At 43.3% G+C, this 18,091-nt stretch overlaps 1 protein-coding gene across 1 annotated transcript in view; it reads right to left on the bottom strand.

Moving 5' to 3' along the window:
- wdr27 (WD repeat domain 27) overlaps positions 1 to 18,091 on the bottom strand; it is a gene marked incomplete at both ends in the record, with an annotated part of 92,856 nt that overhangs the window by 59,235 nt on the left and 15,530 nt on the right. The window contains 6 exons of the mRNA XM_083658302.1: positions 2,319 to 2,452; positions 5,217 to 5,338; positions 11,463 to 11,552; positions 11,817 to 11,920; positions 13,054 to 13,116; positions 13,816 to 13,885. Coding sequence (XP_083514428.1) covers positions 2,319 to 2,452; positions 5,217 to 5,338; positions 11,463 to 11,552; positions 11,817 to 11,920; positions 13,054 to 13,116; positions 13,816 to 13,885 — 583 coding nt within the window. The remainder of the gene's footprint in view (positions 1 to 2,318; positions 2,453 to 5,216; positions 5,339 to 11,462; positions 11,553 to 11,816; positions 11,921 to 13,053; positions 13,117 to 13,815; positions 13,886 to 18,091) is intronic.

Genomic DNA, 18,091 nt, shown 5'->3' on the forward strand with positions numbered 1-18,091 from the left:
TACAAAAAAGAAAGACTAAGAAAAACATAAAACACAATCCGAGTCCTAGTTCCATCTTCCTAGTCTGAATGCATGAATGCTCGAGTCCAAGTTTGAGTCATCCGTGCTCAAGTCCAAGTCGAGTGACAAGTCCTGAAAATGTGTCCAGGACTCGAGGACCGGAGTCGAGTGGGACTCCACTACAACACTGCTTTGACATTGACACATTGCAACCATAGCAAGAAGTGATTCAACTAGGAAAGAGGAAGCAGCCGCCGGCTCTGCTGGAAGAGTGCTGGAAGAGGGTCTGGAGGGCTCTCCTCTCTCCTCTCCTCTCCTCTCCTCTCCTCTCCTCTCCTCTCCTCTCCTCTCCTCTCCTCTCCTCTCCTCTCCTCTCTCCTCTCCTCTCAGCTCCCTGGCCTCCACAATACGCCTGACAGCTTCCAGAGCACAGCACTGCACTTTGGGTGGTGTGGAGTGTCAGCACCGTGCCTGTGCTAGGAGCTGAATGAACGCAGGCCCCATCAAATCAGCCTGCGGCAACAAAGCCTGCTTCATAACCAGATGACACAGATCCATCCTTTGATCTGTATCGGTGCTTGTTAGCTAGTTGTGAAACGAGTCACGATCTACAGTATGTATTTGTCTTTGCTGAGAGGTACGGCCATAGCGGGTGGCTGGAGCCCAAAGTTGAGAAAAGCAAGGCTGAGATCACTGGTTTGAATCCCCGAATCGTCCGTGAAAATCTGGGTGGGGAAAGTGTATGAGTAATGCTCTTCCCTCCCTCAGCAAGCGTTGTTAATGGTCCCTCGAGCAAGGCAGTTAATGCCCAATTGTTCTGCTGCTTAGCAGGCAGCGAGAGAAGACTGAGGTCGTACTGCCCGGCTCCCAGGTGCCAATGCATGCCAAACTTTGTATTTTGCATTTGCAAATACTGCTCTGCTACTCTTGCAAGAATTTTAACAGTGCAGAATGAATAGAGAAATGGGAATTGTTTGTCTGGCCATAAACACAATCTGTGCAACTCCTATCAAACTAATATTTGTATAATATTAATATTTGCATTTGAGAGAACTCAGAGACCTCCACAATAATTAGTATTCAACCAGTGACTTCCAAAAAAGAACAGTTGTAAAATACAATACATTCTGACATTGTTTTTAGTGGTCGGCACTTATATTAGATTAACATGCTACCAATATTTATGCAGAAAATGGATATTGTAAATATATCACCTGTGCCGTCTGCACAATTTTTGCACAGGTAAGGGACATTAAGAGCACGAGACTTACAATTTGATACTGTCTGCTCAGTGATTTTGCCTACAATCCAAAATTAACTTGCACTATATGCAGGGTTTCAATTGGGGGGAAAGAAGAGACGTAATTAATCACAGATTTACAATCTTGACTTTTTTTGTACATTACCGTATCACATTGATTTATTGTATCACATTGATTTACTGTATCACATTGATTTATTGTATCACATTGATTTATTGTATCACATTGATTTCGCTACATTTGCAAATATTATGGATGATTATCCTTTTCTTAACCTTTATTTATTCCGGGGAGTTTCCTGAGAGCAATGTTCTCATTTTCAGGAACACTGTGGTCACATTCACACCTGGAAGCTGACCAGAACAACCACAGTCTGATCTGCTGGCCACTGATCAGCTCCACTGGAGCGGTTGGGGTTAAGGGCCTTGCTCAAGGGCACCTCAGTGGTGGTAATGAGGGAATGGCAAGCACTGCCTTTTCACTTTCTCCACCCAGATTTATCTTGCCGATCCCGGGGATCGAACCGACAACGCTCCGGTCACAAGCTCGCTAATCTAACCTTAGGCCACCACAGTTATTTAATCCGATGAAAAAATACTAAATTTCCCTCATTCTCTTGCTCAGAACTGACGTCATGCTTGATACCACATTATTACACTGTATTTACACAGTAAATAAACCATGCGTTTGTGCAGCCACAGGTCTGTGCCCAATAGTCTCATTTGCCTTTCCAGCTGTGACTATTATGATGATTATTATGATTATTATGATTATGATTATTATTATTACCACCAGGGATTTAAATATTTTGTCTGCCAAACTAGAACCCAGCTGGACACCAAAAGAGAAAATTCCTGCACAAACTCCAGTGTGCTCAGTGTCTTCTATGTGTCAAACAGCTTTATTTGGATAATATATCACATGCATTATCAGCAAAAACATATAGCCCAACAGCTAGCAGACGCAGCAAGTGTAAATGTTGAATTGTACTGTAATTGTACATAATCACTTCACACACAAACAAACAAACACACACACACACACAGTATGTATTACCTTTTGATATGGTCACGCTTGCTGTCCAGGTTATACAGGTACAAGGACAGAGAGTGTCCAGAGGCCAGAAGCAAAAACTTGTCGAGGTAATAAAATTGAGCACTTCTGATGGGTTTGGAGAACGTACTGCCACCCTAAAGGAGCAGAAAATAAACCAAAATTAGCTAACTTCATGAAATCATTCAGACACTCATGATCCAGAGAAAGATATTACTGAAATACAAAAAGCAATTAATTAATTAATTAATAAATGATTGTGATCACCATTTCTATCTATTAATTTTCTTCTTTAACTCTACTGGAAACTTTGTATGGACAAGCAATGATCAGTTATTATCAAAAAAGGCTATTTCTTTAGGTGTTCATCTGACATTGTCTAACACCCTCAAATTAAAGGTGACAGTCTGCGTACGACCCAAAAACAACATAACATTGCTTTGTGGAATTCATGGTGAACCAGTGAATCTTTCATTTGATATTTTAAGTCTTTTCTGAATTCAGATCTCCTTTATGCACACGCCGTGGCCACACACACACTCTCATATGCTTCCTCTCTTCTTCTTTGGCTGCAGCTTTATAAAGCACATACACAGGATCACACTGGCTGTTCTTTCCATGTGGACTCAGAACACAGTCCAGTACAGAGGAGGAGTGAATGGTCCGGTGTGGGGCAGTACGATCCGGCTCTTTAACCCACATGGGACATGGCAAGGGCGTCTCGGGGCCAAGAACCAACCAACACCTGGGCTATTATGCCATCATCAGATATTTAATCAGTCCATGTTTTAGGGTTGCAACCAACTAATCGGACACTTTAAGACAAGAAAATGAGAAACCGTAAGGTACATTGTGTGTTCATTAAAGTAATTTATTTCTCGACAATCTTCAAGCCTAAGTGTGCAAAGCCATGTGTAATTCTGGCTCACCCCTAGAGCTCTCCTTCCTGAAAAGACGTGTGTGTTGTTGCCAAGATGTTTCACAAGAACAGCAAGTCGTCAAAGACTACTGCTGCAGCCAAGCTGAAGTGGAGTGGAGCAAATGGTTAGCATCAGCTGAGGGAGACCCGGGGCTTGAGGACAGACCTCTGCTTTTCTCTTGGCATGGCAAAGTAGGCAGAAAACTGTCTAAAGCCCATGGCACACAATCAAACATCCGACAACTGCTGTTGGCAATGTTTGATTGGTGTACCATGGGCTTAAGGGAGACCCTGGGCTTAAGGGAGACCATGGGCTTAAGGGAGACCATGGGCTTAAGGGAGACCATGGGCTTAAGGGAGACCTCAGGCTTAAGGGAGACCCTGGCTTGAGGACAGACCTCTGGTTTCTTTTAGCATGGCAAAGTAGGCAGAAAACTGTCCCGCCAAAGCCCATGGTTCACCAATGAAACATTATCCTTGGCAGTCGTTGGATAATGATTGATTGGTGTGGCATGGGCTTAAGGGAGACCATGGGCTTAAAGGAGAACATGGGCTTAAGGGAGACCATGGGCTTTAGGGAGACCCCGGGCTTAAGGGAGACCATGGGCTTAAGGGAGACCCCGGGCTTAAGGGAGACCATGGGCTTAAGGGAGACCATGGGCTTAAGGGAGACCCCGGGCTTAAGGGAGACCATGGGCTTAAGGGAGACCATGGGCTTAAGGGAGACCCCGGGCTTAAGGGAGACCATGGGCTTAAGGGAGACCATGGGCTTAAGGGAGACCATGGGGTTAAGGGAGACCATGGGCTTAAGGGAGACCCTGGGCTTAAGGGAGACCATGGGCTTAAGGGAGACCCCGGCTTGAGGACAGACCTCTGGTTTCTCTTAGCATGGCAAAGTAGGCAGAAAACGGTCCCGCTAAAGCCCATGGCTCACCAATGAAACATTATCCTTGGCAGTCGTTGGATAATGATTGATTGGTGTGGCATGGGCTTAAGGGAGACCATGGGCTTAAGGGAGAACATGGGCTTAAGGGAGACCCTGGGCTTAAGGGAGACCCTGGGCTTGAGGACAGACATCCGCTTGTCTCTTAGCAAAGCAGGCAGAAAACTGTCCCGCTAAGTGCCATGTCCGATGAGGAAGTGAGGAGGGTCTGCACATGCTCAGTGTCCTGCATGCTTGGAGCCCGTAGCAAATGTTCTGAATGACCCAATCCTCGGCCAAGAAACACACCGTCTCATCAGCCTCATTAAATGATTCTATTCCATGAGGCTGTATTCTTATTAGAAAAGGAAAAAGTGAATTAGGAAAGTATTGTCAGAGTGTGTTCAAGTCACATCTTGGAACACTGCACAGAACTGTCCTTGTCCCCCACATTAACTTAAAGGGAGATGGGAACTTGGAATTGCGACTTGGACTCTAGTCGCACTTAAGTCCCACACACAGTGACTTGAGACTTGACTTGAGACTCGTCCTCAAACGACTTGAGACTTGACTCACATGGGACTCGTGTACAATCTTTTTTTGTGTGCATTAACATTAAGGAAATGTCTGCTAATAATAATGTCAACTAATCAATGGTGATACTGTGTGTTAATAGATGAAGGAGTGAGGATAATACAGTGCATGCTTTGAATTCCTGCCTCTATTACCATATTTAATTATACGCCCTTCCCACAGCATTACCATATTTAATTATATACCCTTCCCAAAACATTACCATATTTAATGATATACCCTTCCCACAACATAAGACTCAAACCTTGTTTGCTTCACTCACAACACTGTGTTAAGGACAAAATCCATGTTGCATCTCCAACTACCACTGTGATTGTGGTGGAGACTGGAGAGTGAAGTGGAAGAGACAGAGAGACTGTATGGTGTGTGTGTGTGTGTGTGTGTGTGTGTGTGTGTGTGTGTGTGTGTGTGTGTGTGTGTGCGCGTGCATGTGTGTGCATGAATGCATGCGTCCTAGGCCATTTACCATGATAATAAGAGGCTCTGCATTTCCATGGGTCCAGATTCGGAGGGACCGGTCCTCTGACGCACTCAACCACCACCGTCTGTTGTGGCTCCAGCCCACACTGCTCACTGCCTTGTCATGGCCTACACACACACACACACACACACACACACAGGCATTTAACAGACAGCCAAGGAGAATGGGGAGCAGAGGCTCACGGTGACCTCCTGGTCACCTCAACTTCTGTCCTTTTATCTCTGCTGCCCTCTTGTGGACATTGTGTTGCGGCCGCACTCAAGCGGGCAAATCCGAAACAAGCAATATCCATGACATGCACTGGCATGCTAGATCCTGTCTTGGCCTGTCAGTCTACACTGCCCGGGGTCACTGGGTGGCGCAGGCAGAATTGAAGATGTTGTGACTGGACTTGAGAAAGCTCTCTCAGTGTTGAAGATGTTGTGACTGGACTTGAGAAAGCTCTCTCAGTGTTGAAGATGTTGTGACTGGACTTGAGAAACCTCTCTCAGTATTGAAGATGTTGTGACTGGACTTGAGAAAGCTCTCTCGGTATTGAAGATGTTGTGACTGGACTTGAGAAAGCTCTCTCAGTGTTGAAGATGTTGTGACTGGACTTGAGAAAGCTCTCTCAGTGTTGAAGATGTTGTGACTGGACTTGAGAAAGCTCTCTCGGTATTGAAGATGTTGTGACTGGACTTGAGAAAGCTCTCTCAGTGTTGAAGATGTTGTGACTGGACTTGAGAAAGCTCTCTCAGTGTTGAAGATGTTGTGAGTGGACTTGAGAAAGCTCAGTATTGAAGATGTTATGACTGGACTTGAGAAAGCTCTCTCAGTGTTGAAGATGTTGTGACTGGACTTGAGAAAGCGCTCTCAGTATTGAAGATGTTGTGAGTGGACTTGAGAAAGCTCAGTATTGAAGATGTTGTGACTGGACTTGAGAAAGCTCAGTATTGAAGATGTTGTGACTGGACTTGAGAAAGCTCTCTCAGTGTTGAAGATGTTGTGAGTGGACTTGAGAAAGCTCAGTATTGAAGATGTTATGACTGGACTTGAGAAAGCTCAGTATTGAAGATGTTGTGACTGGACTTGAGAAAGCTCAGTATTGAAGATGTTGTGACTGGACTTGAGAAAGCTCTCTCAGTGTTGAAGATGTTGTGAGTGGACTTGAGAAAGCTCAGTATTGAAGATGTTATGACTGGACTTGAGAAAGCTCTCTCAGTGTTGAAGATGTTGTGAGTGGACTTGAGAAAGCTCAGTATTGAAGATGTTATGACTGGACTTGAGAAAGCTCTCTCAGTGTTGAAGATGTTGTGACGACTTCAGAAAGCTCTCTCAGTGTTGAAGATGTTGTGACTGGACTTGATAAAGCTCTCTCAGTGTTGAAGATGTTGTGACTGGACTTGAGAAAGCTCTCTCAGTGTTGAAGATGTTGTGAGTGGACTTCAGAAAGCTCTCTCAGTGTTGAAGATGTTGTGAGTGGACTTGATAAAGCTCTCTCAGTGTTGAAGATGTTGTGAGTGGACTTCAGAAAGCTCTCTCAGTGTTGAAGATGTTGTGACTGGACTTGAGAAAGCTCTCTCAGTGTTGAAGATGTTGTGAGTGGACTTCAGAAAGCTCTCTCAGTGTTGAAGATGTTGTGACTGGACTTGAGAAAGCTCTCTCAGTGTTGAAGATGTTGTGAGTGGACTTGAGAAAGCTCTCTCAGTGTTGAAGATGTTGTGAGTGGACTTCAGAAAGCTCTCTCAGTGTTGAAGATGTTGTGACTGGACTTGAGAAAGCTCTCTCAGTGTTGAAGATGTTGTGAGTGGACTTGAGAAAGCTCTCTCAGTGATGAAGATGTTGTGAGTGGCCTTGAGAAAGCTCTCTCAGTGTTGAAGATGTTGTGACTGGACTTGAGAAAGCTCTCTCAGTGTTGAAGATGTTGTGAGTGGACTTCAGAAAGCTCTCTCAGTATTGAAGATGTTGTGACTGGACTTGAGAAAGCTCTCTGTGTTGAAGATGTTGTGAGTGGACTTGAGAAAGCTCTCTCAGTATTGAAGATGTTGTGACTGGACTTGAGAAAGCTCTCTCAGTGTTGAAGTGACTGGACTTGAGAAAGCTCTCTCAGTTGGACTTGAGAAAGCTCTCTCAGTGTTGAAGATGTTGTGAGTGGACTTGAGAAAGCTCTCTCAGTATTGAAGATGTTGTGACTGGACTTGAGAAAGCTCTCTCAATGTTGAAGATGTTATGACTGGACTTGAGAAAAGCTCTCTCAGTGTTGAAGATGGTGTGAGTGGACTTGAGAAAGCTCTCTCAGTGTTGAAGATGTTATGACTGGACTTGAGAAAGCTCTCTCATAGGGCTTTCACACCGACAGGGCTCCGTGCCGGTTCCGGTTCCAGAACCCTAATCTGAACTGGCCGGCGCGTTCAGACCGAAAAAATAATTGGTTCGGAACCTGAAAAGTTGGTTCTCAGCAGAACCAAAAAATAGTTGGTTTTCCTTGGGAACCGTGACATCATCAGTGGGCGTGTCTTATTCTAGGCTGTGAAAACGAGCAGGAAGGAGAAGGCAGTGACAACACAGAGAAAAATAATTTGCAGTGGTCTCCTGAGGAAACCAAATGTTTAGTGGTGATTTGGGCATCTACCGAATCTCAAGAAAAGCTAGAAAGCAGTACAAGAAAGAGCAAGTCGTATGCCGAACTTGCAGAAGAGAGGGCCAAGGCTGGGTTCACTCGAACGCCAGACCAAATAATTAATAAACTTAAAAAAATAAAGAATAAACTGAAGAAGGACTACCGAATAATGTCCTCCCACTTTGGTTCCGCTTAAACTGGTGTGAACACGGGCTGGTTCGCCAGAAAGCACCAAGGTTCTGAGACTCCAGAAGGGAGCCGGAGCCAGAACCAGAACCGTGTCTGTCTGAAAGCACTATCAGTGTTGAAGATGTTGTGAGTGGACTTGAGAAAGCTCTCTCAGTGTTGAAGATGTTATGACTGGACATGAGAAAGCTCTCTCAGTGTTGAAGATGTTGTGAGTGGACTTGAGAAAGCTCTCTCAGTGTTGAAGATGTTGTGACTGGACTTGAGAAAGCTCTCTCAGTGTTGAAGATGTTGTGACTGGACTTGAGAAAGCTCTCTCAGTGTTGAAGATGTTGTGACTGGACTTGAGAAAGCTCTCTCAGTGTTGAAGATGTTGTGAGTGGACTTGAGAAAGCTCTCTCAGTGTTGAAGATGTTGTGACTGGACTTGAGAAAGCTCTCTCAGTGTTGAAGATGTTGTGACTGGACTTGAGAAAGCTCTCTCAGTGTTGAAGATGTTGTGACTGGACTTGAGAAAACTCTCTCAGTATTGAAGATGTTGTGAGTGGACTTGAGAAAGCTCTCTCAGTGTTGAAGATGTTGTGACTGGACTTGAGAAAGCTCTCTCAGTGTTGAAGATGTTGTGAGTGGACTTGAGAAAGCTCTCTCAGTGTTGAAGATGTTGTGACTGTACTTGAGAAAGCTCTCTCAGTGTTGAAGATGTTGTGAGTGGACTTGAGAAAGCTCTCTCAGTGTTGAAGATGTTGTGAGTGGACTTGAGAAAGCTCTCTCAGTGTTGAAGATGTTGTGAGTGGACTTGAGAAAGCTCTCTCAGTGTTGAAGATGTTGTGACTGGACTTGAGAAAGCTCTCTCAGTGTTGAAGATGTTGTGACTGGACTTGAGAAAGCTCTCTCAGTGTTGAAGATGTTGTGACTGGACTTGAGAAAGCTCTCTCAGTATTGAAGATGTTGTGAGTGGACTTGAGAAAGCTCTCTCAGTGTTGAAGATGTTGTGAGTGGACTTGAGAAAGCTCTCTCAGTGTTGAAGATGTTGTGACTGGACTTGAGAAAGCTCTCTCAGTGTTGAAGATGTTGTGACTGGACTTGAGAAAGCTCTCTCAGTGTTGAAGATGTTGTGACTGGACTTGAGAAAACTCTCTCAGTATTGAAGATGTTGTGAGTGGACTTGAGAAAGCTCTCTCAGTGTTGAAGATGTTGTGACTGGACTTGAGAAAGCTCTCTCAGTGTTGAAGATGTTGTGAGTGGACTTGAGAAAGCTCTCTCAGTGTTGAAGATGTTATGACTGTACTTGAGAAAGCTCTCTCAGTGTTGAAGATGTTGTGAGTGGACTTGAGAAAGCTCTCTCAGTGTTGAAGATGTTGTGACTGGACTTGAGAAAGCTCTCTCAGTGTTGAAGATGTTGTGAGTGGACTTGAGAAAGCTCTCTCAGTGTTGAAGATGTTGTGACTGGACTTGAGAAAGCTCTCTCAGTGTTGAAGATGTTGTGACTGGACTTGAGAAAGCTCTCTCAGTGTTGAAGATGTTGTGACTGGACTTGAGAAAGCTCTCTCAGTGTTGAAGATGTTGTGAGTGGACTTGAGAAAGCTCTCTCAGTGTTGAAGATGTTGTGACTGGACTTGAGAAAGCTCTCTCAGTGTTGAAGATGTTGTGAGTGGACTTGAGAAAGCTCTCTCAGTGTTGAAGATGTTGTGACTGGACTTGAGAAAGCTCTCTCAGTGTTGAAGATGTTGTGACTGGACTTGAGAAAGCTCTCTCAGTATTGAAGATGTTGTGAGTGGACTTGAGAAAGCTCTCTCAGTGTTGAAGATGTTGTGACTGGACTTGAGAAAGCTCTCTCAGTGTTGAAGATGTTGTGACTGGACTTGAGAAAGCTCTCTCAGTAAGACCAACTTGGAACTTCGATGGTGTGTAGAATGGAGGAATTACGGTAGATGAGGAGAGTGTTTAAACCTAGTTGGTGTAAAAAGACATAGTGCCATTTTCATCTTTCTTTTTCTCTTTGACTTTCTGACAAAAACAAAGACAGCATGTACCAAGCACCTTCTCAAACTCATGCTTTGGAATAGAACCAAAGAATGCTTTCCTGGTAAGAGAAAACTCTCTATCTAAAATGCTGACAGTGAGAGCAAAGTGAATATTTGGAGTCTTTCATCTTAAGCCATGAATCCGTTTCAAAATCCGTTATCCAGCCCAACGCAAATAATACAATCTGAAGATGAATTTCTTAATCTCAGAGATAGATTAGCTCATTATCATTTCGCATGCGGCAAAGTGTTGTTGTTTTAAGATGATTACGGTGGATTTTCCCATGAATTATGTAACCGTCTGAGAATTATGAACATACCAATACTGTAATTCAGTTTCTCCCCATGACTCCCATTCATTTATCAAAATGGTGTATTATAACATTACCTGAAGGCCATACCATGCATTAGCCTGGGTCTTTGAGTATTCTCAGGCCAAAGAAAATCACAGCACATGAAACAAGAATTCTCCTTCAAATTTGAATTTCTGTGCGAGATTTGTCCAGAGGAAAGAACAACAATCAAAGGCACTGCTGACAAAAACAGTAAGCAAAAATATAGCTGAGAGCTTTTCAAGATGAGCATACTCGTGTCCACTTCACATACCTGTGTAGACAGCTGGACTGCTGGGCATGTCCACATCACATACCTGTGTAGATAGCTGGACTGCTGGTCATGTCCACTTCACATACCTGTGTAGACAGCTGGACTGCTGGTCATGTCCACTTCACATACCTGTGTAGACAGCTGGACTGCTGGTCATGTCCACTTCACATACTGTACCTGTGTAGACAGCTGGACTGCTGGTCATGTCCACTTCACATACCTGTGTAGACAGCTGGACTGCTGGTCATGTCCACTTCACATACCTGTGTAGACAGCTGGACTGCTGGGCATGTCCACATCACATACCTGTGTAGACAGCTGGACTGCTGGTCATGTCCACTTCACATACTGTACCTGTGTAGATAGCTGGACTGCTGGTCATGTCCACTTCACATACTGTACCTGTGTAGACAGCTGGACTGCTGGTCATGTCCACTTCACATACCTGTGTAGACAGCTGGACTGCTGGTCATGTCCACTTCACATACCTGTGTAGACAGCTGGACTGCTGGTCATGTCCACTTCACATACCTGTGTAGACAGCTGGACTGCTGGTCATGTCCACTTCACATACCTGTGTAGATAGCTGGACTGCTGGTCATGTCCAGATCACATACTGTACCTGTGTAGACAGCTGGACTGCTGGTCATGTCCACTTCACATACCTGTGTAGATAGCTGGACTGCTGGTCATGTCCAGATCACATACTGTACCTGTGTAGACAGCTGGACTGCTGGTCATGTCCACTTCACATACCTGTGTAGACAGCTGGACTGCTGGTCAGTAAGCATACAGTACTCATGTCCACTTCACATACCTGTGTAAACAGCTGGATTGCTGGTCAGGGACGACTTGTATAACAACACAGAATTGTCTCCAAGACCACACAGGATTTGCTTTCCATCGCCTAGGAGACAAGGAAACACAGAAAAATCCCTTTAATTCTGATTTGGTTTCAGACGAAAGCAGATTTATTGTCATTGAAAACGGCATTTTTCTTACCCACTTTTTAATGTACTAAGTTCTAACCAGCCCATAAGTTGCACAGATATGGCTTGAGCACTTTATTACATGATTGGCTGATCCTTCATTTATCTGTGTTATTATGATATGGTAACATTGATGTGTTATTATGATATGGTAACATAACTGGCAGCATCACTGGTCTCACCTGAGTACTGAAAGCAGTAGACTGGTCTATTTGCAACACTTAGTTGAATGTGTGGAGTATTTGGTGCTGCACTGTCTGCTGGGTAATTTCTGTGGAGCCAGCCTCTGAATGAAAATAACAATGCATTAGTTAAGGAAGGAAGATTATGACATCACTGATCACAATGCCTATGACATCATCAGTGGGACAAAAATGTAAACGGAAAGAAAAGAGAAGGTCTCATGACATCACTGATGACATCATCAGTCTTATAATGGACTGCATTTATATAGCGCATTTATCCAAAGTGCTTTACAATGTGCCTACATTCACCCATTCACACACCGAGGGCAGCCAGCTGCCACGCAGGGTGCTGGCACGGAGCAATTTGGAGTTCAGAGCCTTGCCCAAGGACACTTCGACAGGCGGACTGGAGGAGCCGGGGATCAAACCACCAACCTTCTGATTAGTGGATGACCCGCCAGGGCCGGCCCGCCCATAATGCGAACCAAGCGGCTGCCTAGGGCCCCGGGAGTTGGGGGGGCCCCCCCCCAAATTTTTTTTTTTTTTTTTTTTTTTTTAAATAAACATAGGCTATAATATTATAGGCTGTGTGTGGTAGTTAAAACATAGGTTGACGTTTATTTATGTTTGTAGTTTAAACAAAAACATAAATACTGTAGGCTACATACAACACAAAAGGCTGATATTTACCTTTTGTCGCCACCTGGTGAGTAAATATATATGTAACTAAAACCATTAAAATTGACAACCGGTCCTGCATGTATCTACCGGTCCTTGGCACAAAAAAGGTTGGGAACCCCTGGTTTAACTGACCTGGCAACCCCTATGGCTGCTGGGTTCTACACGCTTGCTTGACACTGATAGGGCTACAAACGAGCGTCATTGTCATGTTTGTTTGTTTTAAATATTCTTCTAAATATGGCTAAAAGTCCAAAAACGTCAAATTTTCTTCGGCGCTGCCCTAGCGGGCAGCACCGGGAGTCCCCTCCTTACAGCACCCCCTACTTAAAAGTACTTCCAGCACGGATGCCCCCAAACCCCCGCCCCTGGGAGGGGGCCCCTGATCTATATCCTGCTTAGGGCCCCCAGATGGCTAGGGCCGGCCCTGCGACCCGCTCTACCTCCTGAGCCACAGCCGCCCCACAGTCTTATGACATCACTGATCAGTGATGTCACAATGCCTATGACATCATCAGTGGGACAAAAATTTAAACAGAGAACAAACATTGCCTACTTGCTCCCTTTTACTATAGATGGAGTCTTCTGAACATTGGTCTTGGGTGAAAACATCGTCCTTCTGAAAAGCAAAAACAAGAAGCGCTGAAGATATACACTGTTTTATGTACACACACCCATTACAAATGTCTGCCATTATGGAAAAACGTAATGTAATGTATAGCCCGCTGTACATTTAGCATTCAGCTTGTAGATTGAAATAGGCCAGAATGATTAGGGAGACTTAGATCAATAGGAACATAATGGCTAGTAAAAGCATGCATTGATAAAGCAGAGATGATGATAGGTTACGTTGATGAAAAAGTGAACGTCCATGATTGAAGGTTGGAAACCTTGCACCCGTGCTCGCACCCATGTTTATACCCTGCCTTTTCAACACAAAATGGCCGCTGGCCCATTGTCCAGAGTGAGAGGCACCAGGTAGATGTGGAGATATTAGTGAATACCCACTTATCATTAATAATAAAATAAGCATTTTCTCATCCATGACAGTTACTAGTGGATGAGGTTGACTCAGTGTGACTGTGTGTTGAACTCTGAACGCTGTGCATAGAAATGGAACATATAGCAGGATGATGATAGTGCCATGCTGCACTAACCCCATCCACACCAAACATGAGAAATGAAATACCTTCTGTCACCCAGGTAGACATTTTAAAATGTACCTTTTCCCTTATCCAATTTCTTTGATTATGCAACATACGCTAATTTGATTTATGTTGGGCAAAACGTCATCATATAGTCCAGCAACGTACAGTACCTTGGGGAGCTGCTGTATCCCGATGACTTGACTTTAGAGTGGAAGACCAGAGGCTGTTCCGTCACACCTCCTTTATCAAAAGATAAGAGTCTATAAGATAACTTGACATGTATGTGCCAGAGTACTGTATGAATGACCAGTGCATAATAATACATGACGTAAGATCCAACATGTCCTCCAACTTATACAACCACCAATAACGTACAGTATGACTGCAAAACGACCCACGTATCACGTATGCTAGATTAGCATTAGACTATGCCACTTCCGCCAAAAAGCAAGTTGAAAAAAATACTTTTGTTTTTTTTAAAGCGACTTTTAGGGTTAGGTTAAGGGTTAGGTTTAGGGTCAGGGTTAGGGTGTGGGTTAGGTATTAGGTTAGAGGTAGGGACAGTAACGAACTGATAGCTGAGTGGTTACGGCAGGTTCAAATTCTCCATCAGGTTGTAGTTTTACCAAACTCTGAGACTGGGCTGTTATTCACACGAACACTAGCTGCTAAACATTGAAACGTGATTTTAGGTCGTATTCATCTGCTTTGTACAAACGACGTCCTGGGTCGTATCCACTTGGAGGTCAGGCTGGTAAGATCAGTGGTTCTCAACTGGTGGATCGCAGATGTGTGTGTTACAGCCTGGTCTGGTTGGTTTGGTCTGTCAGTGTTTTCCCATTGCCTCACCTCTGTCTAAATTCTAGACACGCCCCCCTCTGCTGCCCGACTGCTGTGAGGAGTCCTCACCTGGAGCTGGTTCTCCATCAAGCCCAGCATAAGAAGCCAGGGAGACTCCTCTGCAGTTGCCCTTTGGTCATTCTACAGCCAGCACTCATCCTTTTGTGCACGCTTTGAAGCTGCAGCTTTGTCTATGAGCCGTCAGCCTATTTGCCGGCTTTTGCATAGTTTTTTGCTGTCAATTTGACTTTAATTGTAGCCTCTTACTGGTCCTACAGTTCATGTTTGTATGCTTACTGGCCTTTTGTTATAGTATTAACTTGTAGCTTGTATTGTCTTTCTGGCCTGCTTATTAATACTAGCTACTTTTTGACTTTTGACCATGGGTTTGACCAACTTATTTTTTTGTTAATGTTTAATCCTGGTAGCCCCATAGGGATGTCGCCATTTATTTTCATTCCCCCCTTTTCTCATGTTTTTTGTATGCTAGGGTGGGTAAGATTGTCTTTTTGTTTATAGTATAGTTTGCTTTATTTTCTATGTAATTTGATTGGGCACTGGCCACCCTGAAGTTATTGGCTTCCTGCATCATTCAAAACATCCTCTGTTAAAAATAAATCCTTGTTTGTTGATTTTAATTCCTTTTGTCCTGGACTCATTCCTATGTTACACCTGTTCACTCTCTCGGCCGACATTACTGCATTTCAAAGGCTGCAGCGGACGCATTTCTAAAGCCAGAGTGAAGATATTGGTATCCTCTGAAACGAGAAGAGCTAAGGCATCCATTGGTACCAAAGATCTTGTGCTAGCTTGTCGGGAAGGGGTTAAACAATGCTCCAAATGTACGCAAAATTTTGGCGAGGGAAAAACTGGCATGGCCATTTTCAAAGGGGTCCCTTGACCTGTCACCTCAAGATATCTGAATGAGAATGGGTTCTATGGGGACCAACGAGTCCCCTCTTTACAGACATGCCCACTTTATGCTAATCTCATGCAGTTTTTGGCAAAAAACCATGCAGTTCCTTGCATGCAGTATGAATGTTATTTCCACCTATTCATTATGAATATGTCTGCTGGGGTCCCTGAACAGTCTTGGAATTGCATAAATTGTGTGACTGGAAAGCCGAGACTCTTGTGGATTAAATGAGCCTAATTGTATTCATGTGTGATATTAGTCCCAATAGTAGCCATTTCATTGTAGTGAGACTATTTTTTTTAACTTGACCTCACTGTATAAAATGACCCATTGTGACCTCAAGGATAATACAGCCTCATGACACTTTACAAGCACAAACCACAGACCATTCAGAAGAGAGCATCACCAGTAACATACCTGTACAGTAATTCAAGTTAAGTCTGCCTTCTTATTTAGTTCAAGAAAAGTGTGCCTTTAATTTAATATTTCATATAATTTAGTTCAATCAAGATTTTTTTCATCAGTTTAAACATATCTAAAAAGCATACAGGCCTAAAATAAAAATAAAAATTAGAAATATCAAGATATGATACGTATCAACCAAAATGGACAATAAGAGGAATCATATTTACAGTGCACAGCCACTTGGAGAAATACACAATATACAATAAATATAATATGCAATAAATATATTTTGTAATCCTGCTAGTAATCAAATTTTTTACTTAAATGTAACTGATCTCTTTTTTCTCTAACTGTAAGGCATTACAGTTACCTTTTTTGTATCCTGATTACAGTAACCTGATTACATGTACGGTAATCAGTTACTTCCTAAGCCTGATAGGCAGTCCATGCTGTCACGAGACAACATAAGTGCGTGCGTGTGTGTGCATGCGTATGTGTGCGTGTGTGTGTGTGTGTGTGTGTGTGTATGTGTGTGTGTGTGTGTGTGTGTGTATGTGTGTGTGTGTGTGTGTGTATGTATGTGTGTGTGTGTATGTGTGTGTGTGTGTGTGTGTGTGTGTGTGTGTGTATGTGTGTGTGTGTGTGTGTGCGCGTGCGCACACACACACACACACACACGCGCGTGATGCAGCATTCTTCTGCCTATTCGGTATCAGTGCCCAGTGACCTCACTTTTTCCACAGCCATTAAAATGTGTGTGGCTTTCCAAAAACACTTCTCCTGTCGAATGCAGGCAAACTAAGAAAAAGTCCCATAACCTCCAAGCAGTAACTCAGTAATAACATGCATTCGAAAAAGGAAGTGATTTGCTTAACTGCTGTAACTCCAACTCAACACTTTTGTACTTAAGCAGAGATTGCACAGTAAAAAAAAAAGATTACACAATACAGAATTGATGAAAATAACTCAGTCAACCAATTGAATAGATTTCATATCATTACACACTCACTGAAGTAAACATGTAAGCTAATCAAGATCAAGCTGAAATGACTTGAGATTATGAGTGACATGAACTACAAGGTATATATTTGATTCAGAAAATAATTATCATTTCTATTTTTTAAATCATTTAATACAAATAACAATACAACTTTGAGTTATTTTTAAACAGATACTTTTAAACAGCGTACTAAAATTGTTAAATCAACAATATATTCAAATACTCAAATAATGTAGTTTGAGCATACATAAATTAGTTCTGCCAATAAAAAAGTATAATGTGTTCTTTAATATTAGGGCTAGTTTTTTTTTTTTTTAACCTTTATTTATACAGGGGGAGTCTCACTGAGAGCAATGCTCTCTTTTTCAGGAGTGCCCTGTTCACATTCACACACACATTCATACCTGGAAGCTGACCAGTAAAACCACAGTCTGATCTGCTGGCCACTGATCAGCTCCACTGGAGCAGTTGGGGTTAAGGGCCTTGCTCAAGGGCACCTCAGTGGTGGTAATGAGGGAGGGGCAAGCGCTGCCTTTTCACTTTCCCCACCCAGATTTATCCTGCTGGTCCCGGGGATTGAACCGACGACCTTCCGGTCACAAGCTCGCTTCTCTAACCATTGGGCCACCACTGGCCAACAAAGTTTGATTATATTCAATATTGTTTGACTTCTACTTTTGAGCTTTCTAACTGTGGTTATATCACTGAAATCACAAAGTAAAATAGTCTAAATCAGTGGTTCTCAAACTTTTTTTGGCTTCAGTACCCCGCTCCCTGATTTCTGAGTCCAAATACCCCCTTTACCCAACTATAACATTTTGCTTAGAAAACTGCAAGAGAAAACTATAGCATATGATGCAATGAATGATAACCCACCTTTTGAAGACTACAACATTACAATATAAGACATGGAGTGACATTTTTCCAATGAGTGTCTCCTGAGCAGATTCATTTCCGTGTTTCATTTATTTTCATGATTTATTCTGACAATTTTTACATTTTCCCCTTTCTCTCAAGTAGTTTGGGAACCACTGGTCTAAATCATTGAGCTATACGGAGTGGCCGCGGGCCGTCTCGCCTCGACTCCAGCCAGCTGATGGCATCAGCAGCAATTCAGCTTGTCAAGTGGCAGGAACTGGTTGCCAGTAGTTGCAACTTAGTTTCAACTCGTCGCGTCACGAATCTTTGGTCTAAACTGGGCTTAACGTTACAGATTTGTTCACAGGTATAGAGTGAGTTTAAAGGCTTATGATGAAATGAAAATAGGCATTTTTTTAGAGGTTTC

Source organism: Poromitra crassiceps (genome assembly GCF_964638095.1).
Source record: "Poromitra crassiceps genome assembly, chromosome: 22".
Taxonomy (NCBI): domain Eukaryota; kingdom Metazoa; phylum Chordata; class Actinopteri; order Beryciformes; family Melamphaidae; genus Poromitra; species Poromitra crassiceps.